Consider the following 19,920-nt stretch of genomic DNA (forward strand, 5'->3'; position numbering starts at 1 on the left):
GCGTATCGGCTACCAACGAAGAATGCGTGCAACTCGTAATTACTCTGCACCAGCGCTTGTTTTTTGCTATCAGGGCATGAATGGGGAACTAGCGAACGATTTTCAATCGTCAGGTTCGCGCTCTGACGGTAATAATCCCAGAAATCGGCTGAAAATGTCAAGCAGCTGGCTGGTTGCAAAGCTACTTTACGATTTTAGGCAGTTTTATTGCCTTTTCGCAAGTTGTTCTAAGTACTGTGGTAGTTCTACTTACCCCAGGACCATTCGCAAACAGTTTACAACAGTTTCGGTTTCGTTTCTGCATCGCGAAATTCATATTTAGCGCTACTACGCAGTTACCCAACTTCAAGGCTACCTGCCATGGCGCCTGAAGCGTCCGTGACTGATCCTCAAACAAAGCACGCCGCTCCTGATTTCCCCCCACCCTAACCCGATTTCTGCGATAAGAACTTCAGATGCAAGTCAAAAGATCACACCCAGTCGCCAGATATCTGTTCTGCTGAGGACAGCGCTTCAAACCGGCCTTACACTGCCAGCTGTTCGCCTTCCAGTTTCGTTTCCATGCGAGGGTATATCCGGGTGTCTAATGTTGCTGCTTAGTTGAACTGTCTATTCGGACGGAGTCTCCGATAAGTTTTTGTACTGTTTCATTTGAAAAATGTTAGGTGGCGCTGCAATAGAGGAGGCTCGTTGTGCTGATCTTTTTCAGCGCGCAGCTGCTACTCGGCCAAAGATCGCAAGGCACGATTCTAGCTCATCGTACCTCATTTTTGCGAGCAAGGCTACAATTGCGAGTAAGAAGATGATAATAAAGCTCATCTTTATGTTTTGAGAGATAACTGACCGTGAACGACAACAAGCATCAGCCACGGCGTTCCGTTTTCAACTTCATGCATGTTTTTTTCCACATCAAGTGCTTGTCCCAAATATTGTGCTCGCTGTAAATGCAAAGTCAGCCATTGAAAAGATGTTTTTACATTATGTGGGGGCAAATTGGTGCCTCTGATAACGTCAAACCGCCAGATTTATTCCAGGGAACCACCCGAAATTGCACATTTTGAATTAGAGGTCGGGCTTCACCGCATGACACGAGCACCGTGCGTGCTAACATTTTTTTTTTATATCTGAAAAACTGTTCCGCGCAAGTCGACAATTTTTTTAGGGTGTGTTTTTGAAATGTTTCCCTACAAAATGTATATTCTAATTTTTTTCTACTACCGGTGGTTTGATATACACAACTCTTTTTATCATTTTTTTCGACAACTTGATAAAAATTTTGATTTTGATATTTTTTTTCACAACTATGATATATGAAAACCTTTAAAAAACTGGTGTTATTGGAAAGGCCATTAAATATTCTGCATTTTGTGCTCCTGCAATTAGTGCCTAACCAATTTTTTAGCAGAAAAAAAATGTTTTCTCGGACCCCTAAAAATTGGTCAATTTTCGGTGGTAGCGAAAGAGTTAAACACACAGCGCACAACTGCTGAAACCCAAAGCCACATGCGATGCAATGCAACACAATCCCACTGTGGTTACATCGCGTCCAAGTACAGCAATAAATAAGACAGAATGCCAGCGGGCTAAAAAAGCTCTCGGATCCAGAAAGTCTGGCACCCAGAAAGCTGAGAATACTGCCAGAAAGATTCACCTGGTGACCCCAAGGAAAGAGAGAGTCAAGCTCACCCTGGCCGAGTCAAAGGTGACCACCGCGGTGGTTCGCTGCACGGGCTCCATGACCACCAGGCAGCGGGGCTCGGAGTCCGAATCCAGCTTGCGGACCCACACGGACACTGGGACTACCTCCCCATCACTGTCGATGAGGTCCATCTGGGCCAGAGAGAGAGCCACGGAGGCGCTATTCAGACACACGGGGGGACCCACACAGCACAAAACAAAGTAAGCCATCTATGTGAAGATGCAAGCATTCAGGCTCAAACCTGATACGAGGGGAATGGATGATTGTGAAATAAGAGCGGCAATCAGCGAAAAGCTGAAAGGGCGAGGGGGGGGGAATACAATTTCTACCATCCAAATTGATGACAAATAACCATGGATCCCCAGGCCAGCTACGAAGGCCTCACAGAGTGCAAGAATGTCCCTCAGAAATTGAGGCTTACAGCCCATAACACCCCACTTCTCCTCCCCACCTTTTTTTCTTCAGGAGAGAAACAGGAGAAGGGGGAACAGAAATTCCAGGATACTTCTTAAAGGAGCCATGAAGAGAAAACACAAGTTCACTTCATACAAAAGACGGCCTCGTTAAAATCATACTGACACCAGTTGTAACGTAAACTTCGCTCAAATAAGCTATGTAATTAGGAAAAAAGGGATCGGCCATGCGACCCACTAGCTCATTTCCCGGAACAGAACCTATGACGTCATACCAGCCTGCTCTGCGGTTGGCGCAGGCCGGCAAAAGCAAATGCAAATTAGGCAGAGCTTATAAGCTTGCGGAACGAGCTATTTGTGCTTAAATTTAGGGCACATTCTTTTTAAAGCCCCAAGAATGGTGGGACAAACAGTAGAAGTTACGAAAGCACAGTAAGTACTGATGCGAATTGCTGCTGGTACTGCGCGCACTATGTTTGGCAAGGAACGGTGTCTTACGCGACCATATTTGTTGAGCGAGCACTATGTTTCACGAGACGATTATTTTCTCCCACAACAAAAACAAGCCAGGCTTAAATACGGCGTGCCACGGTATGGTGGCGCCATCTAGGTTCAGTAATGCAAACAAACGTGCGGACACCGCCGTAGGGTACCTCAATGCCAGCGCTGACGAGACCCAGCAACCCGAAACAAACAAGATGATTCAAACTTCGCCAGTAAACCGCATTGCGCCGATATTTAAGCGCGGTTTTGATACAATTACTTGCTTCGGCGGCGAGCGAGTGACCCAAAATGGCGGCGCCAGCGTATACGTGATGTCATTGCAGACCACGAAAACGCGATTTAGCGGGGAAATCAAAATTTTAACTTAAATTGATTAATTTCTGAGTGAAAACGCATCGTTTGTATCTAGACAAGCGCTGGGGGCACTATAAAACACGAAATCTTTTAAATAAAGCAAACTTGTATTTTGTCTTCATGGCTCCTTTAAAGCATGCTTTACGCCTGGGACAAGTTACAAAGTTGCCACGTCACTCGAATGCAAAAAAAAAGGGGAACCAGTTACTAGCACAGCAACTGCTGTTCAAGGCGAGGCCCAATTCGTTTGCGAGAGCATTGTAAAGGTTTCCTTCACCTCAAACACCTTCCCTGGCCAAGGTAGAGAGCTGCAGCCAAAAATGAAAAGCAATACCCCGAGTTTGTATTCTTACAGGGACGACCGCTGTCAGCACGAGCCTGGAGCCAATTTTGCCAAAAGGCAAACACACAGTAAAACTTGCCAAGTGCTGATTGCACAGGAGTCAGAAAAGTATTAGTCAAACCCCGCAATAATGAATCTGCCAGAGAAAGCCAAAAAATTCAGGGAAGCGTGTACTCATGCGCAAGACTTGAATGGCGGAGCTGTTGCAGGTGAGCACTGCAGGACACGTAGTTAAGTTTCAGTATCATTGTTTATCTGCGTAGTTGCGGTCCTAGTACTCGTCGTCATCTGCATCTAAGAGGTCGCCGTCTTCTTCGCGGCGAGTGGGGGATGCAGTCATCCTCAGCATTGTAGACTTCTAGCAGCTCTTCGTCACTGGCTCGTGGCAGCGGTGGCGGGATCTGCAATTCGTCTAGAGAAGGACTGGCACACCCGTAGCCATGACTCCAATTATCCGTAACGGCTTCTACAGAATGCGGTGACCCCGGTGACTCCTCCCAAGCATAGTGTCTTTTCATCTTTAGCATTAGCACTGGAGTTGTGTTTTACATGCGCAGCAGAGCCTGACTACAGCGCTAGAGCATTTTTTTTCCCCTCCTCCTAAAGTCACTCCGCGAGCTGAGGATGCGGCGGTTGCCACGACGCACACGCTCACGAGCGATCAGCATTTTCTCGCTCCTGAAAGTGGTTTTTCTTTTTTTTTTTTTTGCTAAAGCCACTGCGCATACCGGGGATGCTCGCCAGTCGTTCATGAGCCCTCGGCATTTTCCTGGTGTTTATTTTTGCAATGGTGAACTTATGGCTAGTAATAGCAGCTCCGGTGTTCAAAAATTTGCTTCTGCGGGAATTTCGTTGCCGCGAGAATGAAACAAACAGAAAAAGAAAACTCCCACCTCCCCTCGCGGGAATCCCTATGTAGATGCGACGCATAGGCGGTTCACATTGCAGCGTTGGACAGCGGAGGAACGGCGCCGGAACGATGGAGCGGAGCGGCGCAGGCACCGCATTTTATAGTGCGCATAACGGTGAGGGAATGCGCCGGTGCCAGTGCGCCTGCCGCGGCTATGACGCAACACAATCCAACACAATCCACTTTAATCCAATCCAATCCAATACCCCTCGCGAGAGAGTGTTCGCTATCGGAGAGGAGAGGGGGTGAGCGGCGGAGAGAGCAGCTCGTGCGGCGAGGAGAATGGGGGAGGGGCGGACGCCGACGACAACGCCGACGACGCCGGATGTAGGGACAAGGCGAGTGAATGAGATGCAGTCGCATCTAAAATCACCCGCAAACTCAAAAACAGTCACTTATATCACTTTGCGAGCCTTACCTTGCAGTAACTCCACAGCTGAGCTCTCACACCCCAAGAAGTGCTTCATTGCTAGCCATGCGGGCCTAAAAACAACCAAACCATGTCAAACGCGTCCAAATCATCCCGCAGGTTCTCCTCTGCCAGTTTTTCTCCATGGTCCTCGGCACCGAGTACATCCTAGAGTGCCAGCTTCTTCTGTTGACGAACTTTGCCAGACAGTGGCACCTCGCTGTTCCAAGGCTGTCCACAAAACTAAGTGAGCACCGTTTTGTTGACATCCAAAAGGCCACAGCCATCACTGTTTTGTTTTGCACACGTGTGCCATTAATGAGTGGCATTTTTGCTTTCCAAATTGGTAGAGCGAGCTGCACGCAGTTCCAAACTCGTCGGCACTATCCTCCGTTCTTCCACTTGGGCTACTGACTTGGGCAACGATGGCTGCCTTTCTTGTAGCGATAAAAACTTCCACTTTTGATTGAGAGCAAACGTGCCGATTGTTGCACACACAGTGAATGCACGCGCTGTTCAGCAGTAGCCGGCTAGCGTAGCCTAAGCCAAAGCCGTGCCGTGAGTCGCCATGTGTCGCCCCCTGGTGGTGTTGCTGCGAGACTGCCTCCACAGTCGCCTGCCGCACAGTCTTTTCACACACACAAGTCAGTGCACCTTCAAACCAGCCCTTCAACCTTCACTAGCACCACAATGACAAAGCCCAAGAGCCTCCTCTTTATATGTGCATACCTCCCCAACTTTCGGCCAAAAAAAGAAAAAAAAAAAGACGCCCGTGGGAAGGAACACAGCGCAGCACTTGCCACTTTGCCGGCGATGACGACCACCTCCCCGGAGGCGTCCACGTCGGCCTCGGTGAGCGCGTACTGCCCCTTCTTCATGGCCAGGAAGTCGGAGAGGCGCCGGCTGCCCACCTGGGTGCTCGGGACGCCCAACAGGGCACAGGCGGCCTTGTTGGCCGTCAGGATCTGCACCACCAGCATACACGCGGTACGAGTGTTCCCATGCACCTATGGCATTACATCGGATACTTCTCCATTCGTGCCAAATACCCCCAAAAGAGGAATCAACCCAAAATCTTAACGTGTTTTACAAGCGGAACTAGCAGATGGCACCAGGCAGTCGAGATGACAGCGTAGAGCACCACTTAGCATGCAAAACCAAGCCACCGGGAACAGCCCTCAACATGGGGCCCAGGAGCTTCCTCTCCCCCTCCCTTTGGTGGCACACAAGGAACTTTGAGATGAGCAGGCAACGCATCGGCTTTTGTCCACACCTTGGCCACCACTTTACTTTCACTTCTATTCTTCAGCCATGTGAAAGCCTCACTGCCCCTACCTAAGCTTTAGTAAACCAAGTTAACTGAGCAGTGCTGTTACTAAATTCCAGTGTTTGATACGCAAACTCAAAATGAAACAATGTCTGGCCGCTTACAGCTGTTTTCGAGAGTGCATAATACAAGCATATTGGTAGCAATAGGAAGTGTGCGACAACTAAAGAGGGTGCGCTACTCCCACTTGGCAGCACCACCATCAGCCGCACTGGCGTCCTATGGTGGGAGAGCTCCACGCAGCCATCTGCTAGACCAGCGGCGTTCGGCACAGCCAACAGTGTAATCTAACCAGCTAGATTTCGCTTATCAACTGTTCCAGATTTTTTAATTGGCTGCAGTGAAGAAAAGGGTGCGGACCTTTACGACAGCAAGCACGTTTTTGACATGTCCGAGGAACGCGATGCGCACAGTGCACAGTTTTCAAGAGTCACTGCAAACGCCAAGCAAGTGTAAACAAGCTTAAAGGCCAACTGCACTCAAATTTCACCTCGACCAAATTTATTTAATGTGCAGTGAGTACCCCCAAATCAGCTGGGTGACGAGTGGTAGCCCCGCGAAATGCCTCTTTAATCAGTCAGAAGCGTTTAAAAAAGCTCCGCCGCAGACCAAGCTGCACCTGCCGGCGGATCGCGTAAAAAGCCATGGCCACCACTTCACTTCACGCGCCTGTGACGTTCCAGCCAACGGGGGCTTTTTCCTCTGGCCAGCCATGCCGTTGGAGAACCGGCCGAGCTCTGCTGCGCACGCTCCACCCACTTGCTGCCCCGTGTGCGCGTAGAGGTTGCGCGCAGACTGTGTCCCGCGTGGCTGACTGTCCGGCCGCTCGCTGGATGGCTGCAACGTCACTGCAGTGGCCGCGCTCACCTCGGTTTCGGTTTCAAAATCGCCGTTTTTTGCTGACCGCTTGCGGAGTCCACGCATGTATTTCAGCTGCTGTATATTGCATGTTGCTTCCTTTTTAAGCAGGCTATACGGAAATAAGGTTTTCAAGAGGTCGAAATTTTGAGGGCAGTTGGCCTTTAAGCTCATCCAAGTAAAGCTGCTTCCCACACAGATGTGTACCAGCTATCCCCCTGAAGCCGCAACCTCAACCCACTAGATTTGTGCACTTGCTTTCCCACGTTTGCGCTCCACCTGTCCACAGAAGGCAGCAGCCGGTCCACCCCCCACCCTCCGAGGCCCCCCACCTGGGTGGTGGCCGCATCGATGGTGACGATGGCCTTCCCGGGCTGCAGCAGGGAGGCCGGGGCCGCGGAGGAGGCGCCCTCCCCTCCGCTGTAGAACACCCAGCTGCCGCTGAGCAGGTTGGTGCTGCCCCCGTGCGAGGGCTGCAGGTCCGGGCCCACCCCTCCGGCCCCCGGGCCACTGCCCCAGCCGCCAAAGCTGAAGGCACAGAGGGCCGAGCCCCGCAGCTTGCTCAGCGAGCACCTGGTAGAAGGACGGCGGAGGAGGGGACACGGTCGACACCAGAGTGTTATACCTCAGTTGTGAAACTGTGCGACCACCCCTGCTTAGCTGACTTTGAGGGGAAAGGTACTGATTGATTGATTGATTGATTGATTGTAGGTTTAACGCACCAACGCAGCGCAGGCGATGAGGCGCGCCGTAGCGGAATTTGGACCACCTGGGCATCTTTAACATGCGCCAAAATCTCGTACGCATGGGCGTTTTTGCTTTTCGTGTCCATCAAAAAAGCGGCTGCCGCGGCCAGGAATCAAACCCGCAACCTCGAGCTCAGCAGCACAACGCCTTGCCCCTGAGCCACCGCGGCGGGTAGAAGAGAGGTACTGGCACAGGGCACCTAGCTAGGGACAACAACTTAAGTTTGCTGAACATTCACTTGCCGACAAAAACTAATAAAACAAAGCCTGCCTTCAAAACTAGGCATGTTTTTCTTTTTCTTTTGGCTTACAGGAGCACCTACAACTTTCTGCCGACAGATGGCAGGCTCGTCAACTTTTTTGATATAACGCCGCAGATATAACAAACACTTGGTTACAACGAACGAACACGGCATGGCTGTCATTGCATGCATTGAGGCAATGGCATCTTGTTTCAGATAGAACAAACTAGCCCGAGGGTGTAACCCGGGTACAGCGAACAATCGAACAAACCAGCAGGTGAACTGCCTGGATGGCAAAACCGGTTTTTCTGGTTGCCACCTTTCAAGCCCAAAATTCAAACAGCCGCAACTTCGGCTACAGACCAGACAGAATGATAATGTTAGTCTTATTGCACTCCCTGATTTGTGCACAGTTCACTGGTACCTTGTTCAGCTGCATCCCTCCAGGAGTTTTTTTTACAAAGGCTGCCAAAAATCAAATATAAAAATTCAAATAAATTTGAACAGAGTTGATTCACACAAAATCAAATTTTATATCTACAATCAGAATGAAAAACTACACCTTCCCCCCGCCCCCATTTTTCATCATTATAACTGCAAAAATAAACTTTGTTGGTTCAAGACCAACGTGCCCCCTTAAACAGCCATACTTGAAATTAGAACAGTTAGAAGTGTCAGTTACTAACCCCCCCCCTTTTTGTGGAAACACACACCACGTCTTCCTCCCTTTAGCACGCACTCTTCCTTTGGGAAGCAACGATCGAAGATGACGCACAAGCAGATCCACGTGTGAAATTGAAGCTTACGTAGTGGTAGTAATGTAGTACCATCAGCATCATCACCCCACCAATTCAAATGGTGGCATTTCTTGTGCTCTTCAAGTTGCACAAATCATGCACAAGGCCTAAACTTTAGCTTCATTCATTACGGTCCGTAATCAAGCGAGTTATATCTGCATGGCTTCAAAAAAAAAAAAAAAAAAATTAGCCATACACAGACGCTACGACGCCTTCACCATCATCATCATTGTGAGGTGGGAGAGTGGGACCGAAACAAGGATTCCAAGAAGCAATGGCTCGGCAGCCCGCCCACTAACAGGCGAGAAGCTGGGTTCACTCATCCATAATGCAAGGAGTGAATAAAGGAGGAATGTGCATGACAGAACATATATAAAAATCCATGTTCTCAGACATTCTAACCTCGTCCCAAACTTTAAACAAACAGTCGAGAGATTAAATAAAACATACGAAGCAATGGTGACTCCCCGCCACTTTTTGGATATTTTTTTTTTACGACGTTACAGAATCTTGTTTGTGCAATTAATTGGCAGCCACTGACCCAAGCCACCACCAAGAAACATCGCTTGAATGCTAACGTGCAGTTCACACACTGATTGAAGATGTTTTTAGTGCCGGTCCTGCTCATATTACATCCCTGCCACACGAAAGTTGAAGGTTGTTCAGTATTTTTGCGTTTTTTTTTTTTTTCAGTAAAAGAAAACCCTTTCGTGGCTAGAATGGAGCCGAGTGAGTTATCAAGGGCAAGTTCTTTCAAAGTGAATGGATTGGCATTTTGTCTTCATGGTCCCTTCAAAAGGAAGGTAAAAGAGGAAGAGCCGCAAAGGTAATACTGTGCAGCAGGTTCCTTCAGTCCAAGCAGAGCAGTTCTCAAATTTTCCTCCTTGAACACACATTTCTTATTTCTTGCCTGCAGGTTCCCCAGGATGGCATTAGGGAGAGCTGAACGTGGGTAGGGTGAGGGATAGTAAAAATAGTAGCAACAGAATGGAATAATTAACATGCATTTTATGTGCACAGCACTTTAGGGCCACATTATGTCGTCGTAGCTTGCTTGCTGGACCCAAGTAGAGCAACACAGCACCCCGTCGTAGCGGCTGTCGTCACAGCGTAACCCAGAGGCTTCGAAAGCCAAGTGGTTTACATAGTCAAAAGCGTTCGAAACCCGTGAACCGCTGGCGCTTGTCACTGTAGGTACATTTGAGGCAAAATATACGCAATTACCCCACAGCCATCGCATTCGTTCAGTTAGGAACGCTAGTTGGGTTGGTTTTTACAATAGTAAGCGAAAAAAAGTGGCAGTGCAACACCGGCACGTGCGGGAGGAAAGCAAGCACAAAAAGAACAGAACTCCCGCTGGCGCAGCTTCAGGCAGGGGGCGCGTGAGCACTGCGAAGGCGGGAAATTTAAATGGGCTGGGTGGTAGCAGTGAGTGGATAACGGCGCTACAGCCCCTTATGGAGAATCACTGCTCTGCACTTCTGACAGCTTTCACATTGAATAGAACGGCTTTAATTTTTTTTAGTTTAGTTGCAATGGAGCAAGAAATCAACTGCTTTGTCCAAACTACTAACAATAACAAGCTATGCCATTGGTCAGGTGCTAGGTTTTCAACGTGGCTTGCGTTGCCCTTTTCAGGAAGCCCTGGGAATACAGTTGAACCCCTTTATAAGAGACACATACCGGGGAGCAGTTTTTGTCTCTTATACGAGATGTCTCTTATAAGCAGGGAACCATGTTTTCACTTACTAATCAGATCCTAGTTCAATGTTGGCATCGTATGACTAAAATAAGCTCAAAAGAACGCTACAGAATGTTTCAAAAGGTTCATTCTAATTTGTGTTTGGCCCCGAAAATTTATGAAACAGTTCTGAATTTTTGTTTGCTTCATGACTGTATTTACACTGTTTTTTACAACCTATTCTACAAGCTTCTTTTCCTTTCCTTGTTTGTGGAAGATGAATCGTAGATGTTGAGTTCACAAGCCTGATGAATAGTCAGAGAGCACAGCTTCTTCCGCTGTGTGCTCAGGCTATTCATTACGCTTGCAGGACCCAACATCTGCGATGCTTCTTGATTGGGAGCTACGCGAGTGGCAGAGCCCGCATGTGCGATCGCACTCCATCCAATGGATGGCAGTGAGCTTCAATCACTTCTGTAAGTTGCATTTCCATTGGCAGGGCTTCTCATCGTCATTTCATAGCTGACTGAACCACTTTGTGTTTGCTGAAGTTATAATAAATAGCGACTGCAGGCGTCTGTCGTCCACCTGTGTTTCCAGAATGGAAGCAACTGTAATTAGTGACTAGTGGCACTGCATCTGAAGTTAAATGTCTGTTACAAGCGAGGTTATTGATTAAAGTTCAAGAATGACTTGTCCCTTATAACCAATTTTCTACATCCGATGTCTGTTATAAAAGAGGTCAATTTAATGGAAAAGATAGAACAGCCAACCATGTGGGTGAATAGTGTCTCTTATACCCATTTGTCTCTTACATCCATGTCTCTTATAACGAGGTTCAACTGTACAGTCAAGCGTTACAGTATTCACTCCTGCTACAATTCGCCCGGCTGGACGTGAGGTAGGTGATGGAACGGAAGCGGGCGTGCCCGTGCAGGCAGCCGCTCTGAGCCGCCTTCAAATGCACATGGTAGCACCGCGTTTGGCACCGCTATTTCCACAGAAGAACTTCAACTAACGTTTGCCCAGGATAATGGAGTTAATTAAGCACAATTCCGACATCGCGGTGCTATTAACCGAGATGAAATGGACTGTTGGCAGTTATTGTTGCCTTAGAATGCCTGCCGGAGTAGCAATCCTTGGCATTGCGAGTAAAAAAAGCAAGTACAGATTTACGAAGCTGTTTGGTTGTATGACAGGGGTTCCGCAGGCCCCTCCGCAGGGTTCCGCGAGCCACTGATAAATTTTCCCTGGTTCCGCAGTCGCAAAGTCTTATATGGTGAACTTGAGGTGCGATCGATCTAAGGAACCTCCATTACTCACGCCCGAGTGTCAGTAAGCACATCTCGGAGCATAACAGAAACGCGCGAGCTGCGCAATAAATCTCGCCAGCAGCTTGTAGCCAGCCAGACTCCGAAAACGGGCCACGTGGTTAAACTATTGCACTTGAATCTCCGCCTTATATTACCCCCATGCGCATTTCTCCTGTTTGTAGATAGGTGCCGCTAGCGTACGCATTCGCGTAAAGTCGACGGAAAAAAAACGATAACCTTGCTTGCTTTTGAATTTATTACACATTAATGTAGCATGAACGGAATGAAAAATGGCGGGAGGGGGGTGGGGTTCCATGGCACTTAACGGAACTTAGCAGGGTTCCCTGAGACCAACATGCTTGAGAACCCCTGTTGTATGATATCAAGAATAAGCTTTGGTTAGCCAGCACTTTCGATATTAGCCAGGTTTTTTTCCTGTTGACGGGAGGAACCGTGCACGGGTGGCGATCAATCAAACTGCCTTTGCTGCGTATTTATGTGTAGACAGCTTTGCAGACAACTTTCACCTTGCTGCATATCAAGGATCAAAATGTAAAATAGGTTTGCAATTATATAGTAGCTTCCAAAGCTATACGCGGCACTAAAACGTTGGAAAGTTACCTATCTACACAATTTAGTACTTTCACCAGGGACATGTGCACTTGATAACACTAATTTCAAGTAAGCAAAATCTAACACTCTACAAAAGTAAATACTTTATTTCTCGAATGAAAAAAATACTGTAATTTATCATTCAGCAGAGAAGCAGTTTCATTAGCTTTTGCAATTCACAAAGATGACAGCCAATCTTTGCGTGGATATATTTGTTAACATGAGCAAGGCTGGTTTTAGTTTTCTTAGAGAGGGAGGAAAACCTAGCATTAAATGTTTATACCAGCGCGTAGAACAACTCAAGATAGGTCGTCCAACTTTTAGAGGTATGCAAGGGCTGGAGGCGGCGGGGGCCAGCCCAGATACAGCAAATATTGCACAGGAGTGCAAAGTGATCAAGGATTTATAAAAAGATTCTTTTGTGGCAGATGCAATAGGATTGATAAATGGACAGGAAAGTGCGCATTGCGCGATATTTTTGTGAGTAAAAATATTTTCAAGCAAAGAAGTTTTTCTACAGCCACAACAATGTCAAGTGCGTGTATAGTTGTCTTCTATTGCATTGAAAAATTGTGGGTATTGCTACGTATGCAGTTATTTTTGAAACATCTGGTAGTGACGGCGGGACAGCGTGGCAGTGTAGTTGAGAAATATTCAGCAAATGCATCTCTGCGTATGACATTGTGCTGTGCCAGTCACCGCCAAAGTGCGAGCTCCACGGGAAAAGTTCCTCTTCTCCATCACAGGCCACTTAGAACTTGCCTGGGCGACTCCACGCCAGGTGCAAGCATCATCTGTTCGGAGCTACTTTGAACGCTTGCAGTTATTGTGCTAAGTAGGTATCAGGCTTAGAACGCCGTCACGGTAATTTTTACAGCAAAAACAACTTCTTCGGATCAAATTTGGGCAAAGAAAAATATGAGAGCAGTTGGCCTTTAAGCAGTGTTGTACACGTTCCTCCAAAATAGGAACGAAAGCTCGTTCCTCGTTCCTTGCCAATTTTGAAACGAGTTCCCGTTACAAGTTCCTTTATTGCGAAAGGAACGCGTTCCAGTTCCACTTCGAAAATTGGAACGTTTCGTTACATTAACGTTACAATTAGGTTTTTAAATTAAAATATAGTGTAGGATAATCCTGGGTCGAAATTAAGTGAGACATTTAAAACTCACATCGAACTACGTATATTATACGAATATTAACACCACCGGCAGCATATTATCTGGAGATAAGATAATCAAAAGAAACGCTCCTAGGCGACTTTTTCAGCGAGTACCGGAAAAACTCCAGACGGCTCGAGGTCATTTCGGTGCAGGATATTTCGGTGCGGAAATTTCGGTGTACGGACATATCGGTGTACAGACATATCGGTGTACGGGCGTTTCGGTGCACGCCGATTTCGGTGTACGGACATTTTGGTGCACGGACATTTCGGTGTACGGACATTTTGGCGACCAAATTATCCGGTGCTTGCCTGTTTGCGACAGCCGTTATATTTTTATTTCCGCTTAAACGTGGGTTATGGACAACAATCTGGAGCAGTGAATTGATTTTTTTTATTGATGCCATGTTCGATCTTTGCCAGGTATTCTTAGAAATTCTACATTTATATATTTTTGTTTAATACCTATTCCTGGGGACACCTGTTATGCAGCAGATTGAATTCTTTAGCACACGTTTTTTTTTTCATTTATGACAGGTTGTTAATTCATATTCGCTCTTTTTTAGCTAAGACAATTACTTGTGTTTACGATGGTCTACCGCCTCTTTTGTATTTTTTTTAGATTACACACCCTCAAATTACATAAATTACATGCACACTCTCAATATCCCAAAAGTAACAAACATTAGCTAGCCCCCCAGAATGAAGAAAACATTATGAAGAGTATTGCGTAGGCTGAGCTGCCTTGCTAAAATGAATTCGCGAACACTGGTCTAGGATATTGTCGGGGAGGAAAAACGGGCCTTTTGGAAAACAGCCGCAGGTTCTAATGTCCTAAATGCTGATTAAGCGCGTACCGGTTGTGCATACAAATTCCACCCATTGTGTTCGGGACAACCAACCTTCGTAAAATGTTTACAACCCTACATTTACCACATTTTAATTCTTTGTTCAAGCGCCCCCCCCCCCCCCCCCCCTCCCACCTCCCGCCTGTACGCTCGAATATCGACCAGATTTCTTTTTCAGCCATATTATTTTCGGTGTCCCCTGAAAATCCTACTGGCGTGGTGGATTTCACGGTCTCCGAAGTGTCACCGCAGTGATTTTTTATTTTTTATTTAGAACATACTGCTAGCCTCTTAGTGGAGGCTTTTGCAGGAATTGGGTGATACACTCAGAACAATGACATAGCACGCCTCGCGTTTAAAACAGACAAGAAGCTTTACATTCACCATGGGCGCGCGAAACCTCTATAATGTGACACAAAAAGCCACCCAAAAAGCCGCTGAGAACACAATGGCCACTATCGTTTGCTGGCTACGCCCTTCCGCGCGTCGTGGTCATATCGGCGGCGCCCCCACTCCAGGAATCGCTCTTTCTGCGCCTTCAGTCGCCCCCTTCGGAATTAACTCATCAAGTCGCGCATATCATGGACACCGCAGGTATACATCGCTTCCTCCCATTATAAGGAGCAAAAAAAAAATGAATAGGCTAGTGTGACGAGAGCGGCAACAGTCGTCTTCAAGTTTTCGAAGTCCAGCCGACGCAATGGTGAAGCACAAGTGACACCCCTCTCTCTCTACTTAAGGGGATGATTGCCTGCGGGGCTCAGCTTTCCCCTCCCCTAAGTAACGCCACCATAAGTGCGATCGTTGGTTTGTTAGTTTTAAGTAGAACTGACACCGAATGCAACGAAGGCGAGATTGATTGAGAGAATAATTAAAACGAAATGCACACGCGCCAAATCGACCTCGTTTTTCTGTTGTTTTTTCGCGGAAGTTTTTCTAGGGGGGGGGGGAGGAATAGACTAAAAGCAGCAGCGTCTTGCACCGTTGGGTGAAGTGAAAGGAAAGCGCTGTGGTAACACTTAAAGTATTAGGGTTGTTCACAAGAATGCTAAAATAACAAAAAATGTTTGAACGGATCCAGATTAACAACGTTAATTTTTACCATCTGCTGCAGAAAGTGGGTTTTACGTGGTATAATGCTCCGCCAGGGTTTAGCGTTCGTGCACGAACGGCGGCGCAAGCACAAGTTTCGAACGTAAAATCATATCAAGTCACGAAATTACAATATTAAAGCTAAAATGTTCAAAGAATGCCTCGGACATCCCCTCACTCAAAATGTCTGGGCCAAGACGTCGTGCACCAAAATGTTCGTGCACAGAAATGTCCATACCGAAACGTCCTGGACCGAAATGTCCGACACCGAAATGTCCGGATCCCGTTTAGCAGTACGTTCGTTTCGTTGGCTACGTTGTTACCCGGGTTGACCGGGACCGGTCTGCTCCTGAGTGCGCGGGAAGGGCGAGTAGGAGGCACAGACATGGCGAAGGCAGGCGCACGGGACTAATCCTCCTACCGTGAAGAATGCCCAAGTGCCCAGAAGGGTCCCGGTCAACCCAGTAACAACGCATACGACAGAACGGACGGACTGCTAAAACTCTCTATTCTTTCCCCGCCAGGGAACAATTCTATCGGCCAGACACGCATTCTGGCCTCCCCACACAAATGATGAAGGGTGAAAATTGCGCCCACCTCCCCGCGAGGGGAACCCTGTGTAGATGCGACGCATCGTGGGGTTCACTTGGTGTTTCCGTTGGATTGATTCTGAAATCGTGTGAAACGTGTCGGGAACGCGTATGATTATTGTGTTTTACGACTATTATTATGTTTTATTGACCAATCTTGGTCAATCTTTCTAAGTGGTATGCTTGGGGCTTCGCTGTCGCAACGACCTTTACTCCATCATTGTTGCTGTAAGTGCGAGCTTCTTTTATTTTATTGCAAGTGTTAATCATTGCCCCATCATGCGTTGTATCAGTAGCATCTTGACGTAGTTTGAATGAGTCAAGGATATAAGGCGCGTTCGTAGCATTTGATTGTCTCGGTTTTGTGGCGCAGTGGGAAGAGCACCATGTACCTCGCGTTCCGCCCACAGGGTCGTGGGATCGAAACCGGCGCCGCTAACTATTATTTTTTTTTTATAGTAGGGGAGGGGTGTGGACGGACAACAACGCCGTATGGAGGGACAAGGCGAGTCGCATCTAAAAGCATTCCCGCGGCTACGCTATTCACCCGTCGAACGCCGCGTAAGCAACCAGCATGAAAGCAAGCACAAGCTGCGGCCTGCTGCGTGGTTATTGTTATTCTTTTGCCTTTGACCTTTGAGGAAGCACGTACGGCTGAAGGGCGGGCAAACTGACCATCTTATAGGAAGAGAAACGCAGTAGCGCTTTGTGGATTTTTGTACTCGAGCCTTGGCATCAAAAACAGCCAAATCCTAGCGATGTAACGGCAGGAACGCCGTTCCTGCCGTTCCTTCAAAAACGTAACGAGTTACCGTTACAGTTCCACCGACCCTTAATGGAACGGTGGCGTTCCTCCGTTCCTCCAAAAAGGAACTAGTTCCAGGAACGCCGTTCCTTGTAACGCCGTTCCGTACAACACTGCCTTTAAGCTCTTCTCTGATAACTATGTCGACTGGTGTCGCAATGGATTGGATCGTCAGGTGGCTACAGCACAACGCGGCCAGTCTGGGAGAAAGGTTTAGCGAAGCACGGGTGTGCATCCGGGAGATTTTTGTTTCAGCCGTACAAATGTACGACAAAACCATCAAAATTCTGGAGTGTTCCGGACAGTTTGGGAAACCAGGCAGGTACGCTATTTTCGGCCAGTCAAAAGAGAGCAGACGCACCCAAAACTCTTAGCAAACAAATTTAGGGGGCATCTGAAAAATCGCAGCTTGGATCGCAAGGCATTGAACACTATACTCGGTTACAAATCAAGAACGGCACCACCTCCTGTAGTGTATCGCTCCGCCAAAGCGCCGGACCCGTGACATCAGTGCACGCGCGTTTTGAAAGGGCTTTGCTATGAATGCGTGATATCGTCTGCCTTGTCTCACGCAGTTTGTTTGTCGTCACTGGAGTAATTTAGAAGCATATTATGCCCAAAAAATCACGGGAACGGCTCACGCCATGTTCACAATATTCCCAGTAACGCCCTACTTGCGCCGTGCGGAGAAACATCCGGCTACGGTGATAAGGCACAGCGGCAACTTCCGGTGCCGTTCTTAAGTTGTCACCGAGTATAGAATACAACTTCCAGCCTCAACTGCCAAGCCCTTCTGGGCGGAAGTCAAAGCCGCTCCCTCACCTGCGCTGCTGCTGAGCTCCGCCCGCCATGGCCCCATCGGAGTGCCGGTCCGAGCGGCAGGCACGAATCACCCGGTCGAGTGGAGTCAGGGGGCTGCTGTCACTCCACAGGGCACCGCCACGGCTGTGGACGGGGGTCTTCCCAGGGGGAGACCCGGGCTGCAAGCAGAAAGGACACGGGGGGGGGGTCAACCACCTGCCTTCCTTCCTTCTCCCAAAAACGAGCTCGCACCAGAGAAGAAGAACGCACGCTGCTAACATCGCTGCAATCCACACTTTTTCATTCTTTTGGGAAAGGGCACCCCTCCCTTGCCGAAAAATGCCATTTGCTACACTGAGATGGAAGAAAGCAAGCACACGTGATGCGTACGCTGTGCCAGCTGCTTTAGCAGTTGTGTAAGCTTCCTGCGCTTGCCTCTGTGCCCGTTGTTTGCAGTGAACACTCGAATCTACCTGTAAGGTACACATTGTACCAAACAAAGGGTACACACTGCACCCACTGTACCCATCATGCTCGGCCATTCCCACGGGGTTGAAGTAATAGAGCTACACCATCTTCCAGAAGGCTGAGCCTGAAGGGCTAGGAGAAGAACTAGACGGTACAGTTTTACGGAAAACGCTATTCCACGAGGAGCAAGAATAAAGGGAAGCTCAAGAGCCGCACACCTAATACTAATAGGAAAACACGTTCATGTCGTATCTTCATTTTTCTTCGTTGTAATGGCTGTCCCTTGCGAGAAGGGCTGACAAGGTCAACCAGACCACCACTAACTGTTTTAGCAATGCTCTGCATTAAAAAAAATAGTCACATCAGGCGTGAACTAGCTCTAAATACAAGAGGTGAAAAATGGCGGCTAAAGATGATAAAAGTATTACGAAACTTGTACTTTGTCATCATGAAAATATCAAGCACAGCTTCTGCTGGTAGATTATTAGCATTTACCCTTGCACCCAAAATTTTTTATGAAAAGAAAATAACTTGTGAGAACCATGGAAAATTTCACTGAATATGCTTTTTTGGCCACTCGCAAAAAATTGTGAAATCAAATGAAGTGTAATTTTTTCTCAAAATTAGTTCGCTGACCTAACATCGCAAATGTTAACGAAGCTGTCTGGTGTTTCCTAATCGCAAGGCTAAGCTTCATAGGACTTCTCAAAGCCAGAGGACAGATTCCCATTCACTCCAATTCATTTTTACCGTGTTCCACTGCTTGCACCATCTACTGGAACCCTTTGTTATTTTTGAACATGTAACACAACACGTGGAGGTGCTGCCTTTTTGTTTTGCAATCACAAAAATCAAGCACCCATCTATTTTTAATTAAAAGAACAATGCAAATGTCACTTATGTATTGATGTCTGGCCTCAGATATGCTTAGGGTTTTCTTATTGCTCAACAATGTTGACAAGTGTGAACACTGCCACCAGATTCAGTAGTTTGAAAAAGCTTTGTTTTGTAAAGGTGTCTCGCTCAAGCATTCTTTTAACCTCCTGCGCTTGCTCTACCCCTCGCTGGGCTATGCCCCCTCCACATCACCATGACCCCATTAACCACATTTCGTGTCATGAAAGCCTAGACCCAGAACAGCTTCACTGCTAGTTGCAGCAGCACAATAACTTTTACAACAATCACATATCTAGAAAATCACAAGAAATGCTCTCGAAGAAGTGTGCTGTTCTTTCACATAAAAAGAGCTGAACCGTTAACAGTTACTTATAATGCCCTCATGATCCCCAGGTGCATGGGGCATAAAAGGTTTGATGCATGCACCTGGGCCACACCGGGACAAGTTAGAGTAACAGGAAAACAAAAGCCTACTTCGCACTACATTCAGTACTACTTCGCGACTACATTCAATAAAGAAATGTTTTCGCGAATACTCTGTAAAGGGTAATCAGTGCCACATTCCATAGCGTTACTCCTATCCTTTGCTTTTCACCATTGAAGTGTTATTTAAACACGTGTTTAGGAAATATGTCGTCACCGGCAGCACCCACTGTTTGTACAGCACTCTTCCAATTACAGAAGTTGTCCACTGTTCATTATTCAAGAGTGCTCATCAGATGCTTCTCAGTCCACACTAACTATGCCCGATTTCTTTCTTACCATTGGGATCAGCATTGAGAATTTCATCTATACTAATTCACCTCTTCAACCTGCTGCTGTGGCTCCTTTTCAGACGGAGGCGAAACGCAAGAACACCTGGGTATGGAGATTTCAGCCCACATTAGAGATCCTCAAGGGGCGGGAATTAATCGGGAGCCCTTCACTACGGCGCGTCTCATAGCCCGGAGCAAATCCTCACAATCAGCCATCACTTTATGCTCATCAATTGCCTTCTCCCAATCAAGCTCCCCAAATGCCCCACCAAAAAGTTGTAAACAATTTTGCAGAGA

The 19,920-nt window shown here is 47.4% G+C and overlaps 1 protein-coding gene across 2 annotated transcripts in view; it reads right to left on the reverse strand.

Moving 5' to 3' along the window:
• Positions 1-19,920, reverse strand: part of Pask (PAS domain containing serine/threonine kinase) — a 91,235-nt gene that overhangs the window by 39,946 nt on the left and 31,369 nt on the right. For both annotated transcript variants that reach the window (XM_077704257.1, XM_077704258.1), the window contains 4 exons: positions 17,525-17,682; positions 7,150-7,390; positions 5,433-5,597; positions 1,687-1,830 (listed from right to left, as the gene is read on the reverse strand). In XM_077704257.1, the coding sequence (XP_077560383.1) occupies positions 1,687-1,830; positions 5,433-5,597; positions 7,150-7,390; positions 17,525-17,682 (708 nt within the window). The remainder of the gene's footprint in view (positions 1-1,686; positions 1,831-5,432; positions 5,598-7,149; positions 7,391-17,524; positions 17,683-19,920) is intronic.

This window comes from Haemaphysalis longicornis, unplaced genomic scaffold (assembly GCF_048455015.1).
Source record: "Haemaphysalis longicornis isolate Haplotype H1 unplaced genomic scaffold, Haemaphysalis longicornis Haplotype H1 scaffold_3, whole genome shotgun sequence".
Classification (NCBI taxonomy): domain Eukaryota; kingdom Metazoa; phylum Arthropoda; class Arachnida; order Ixodida; family Ixodidae; genus Haemaphysalis; species Haemaphysalis longicornis.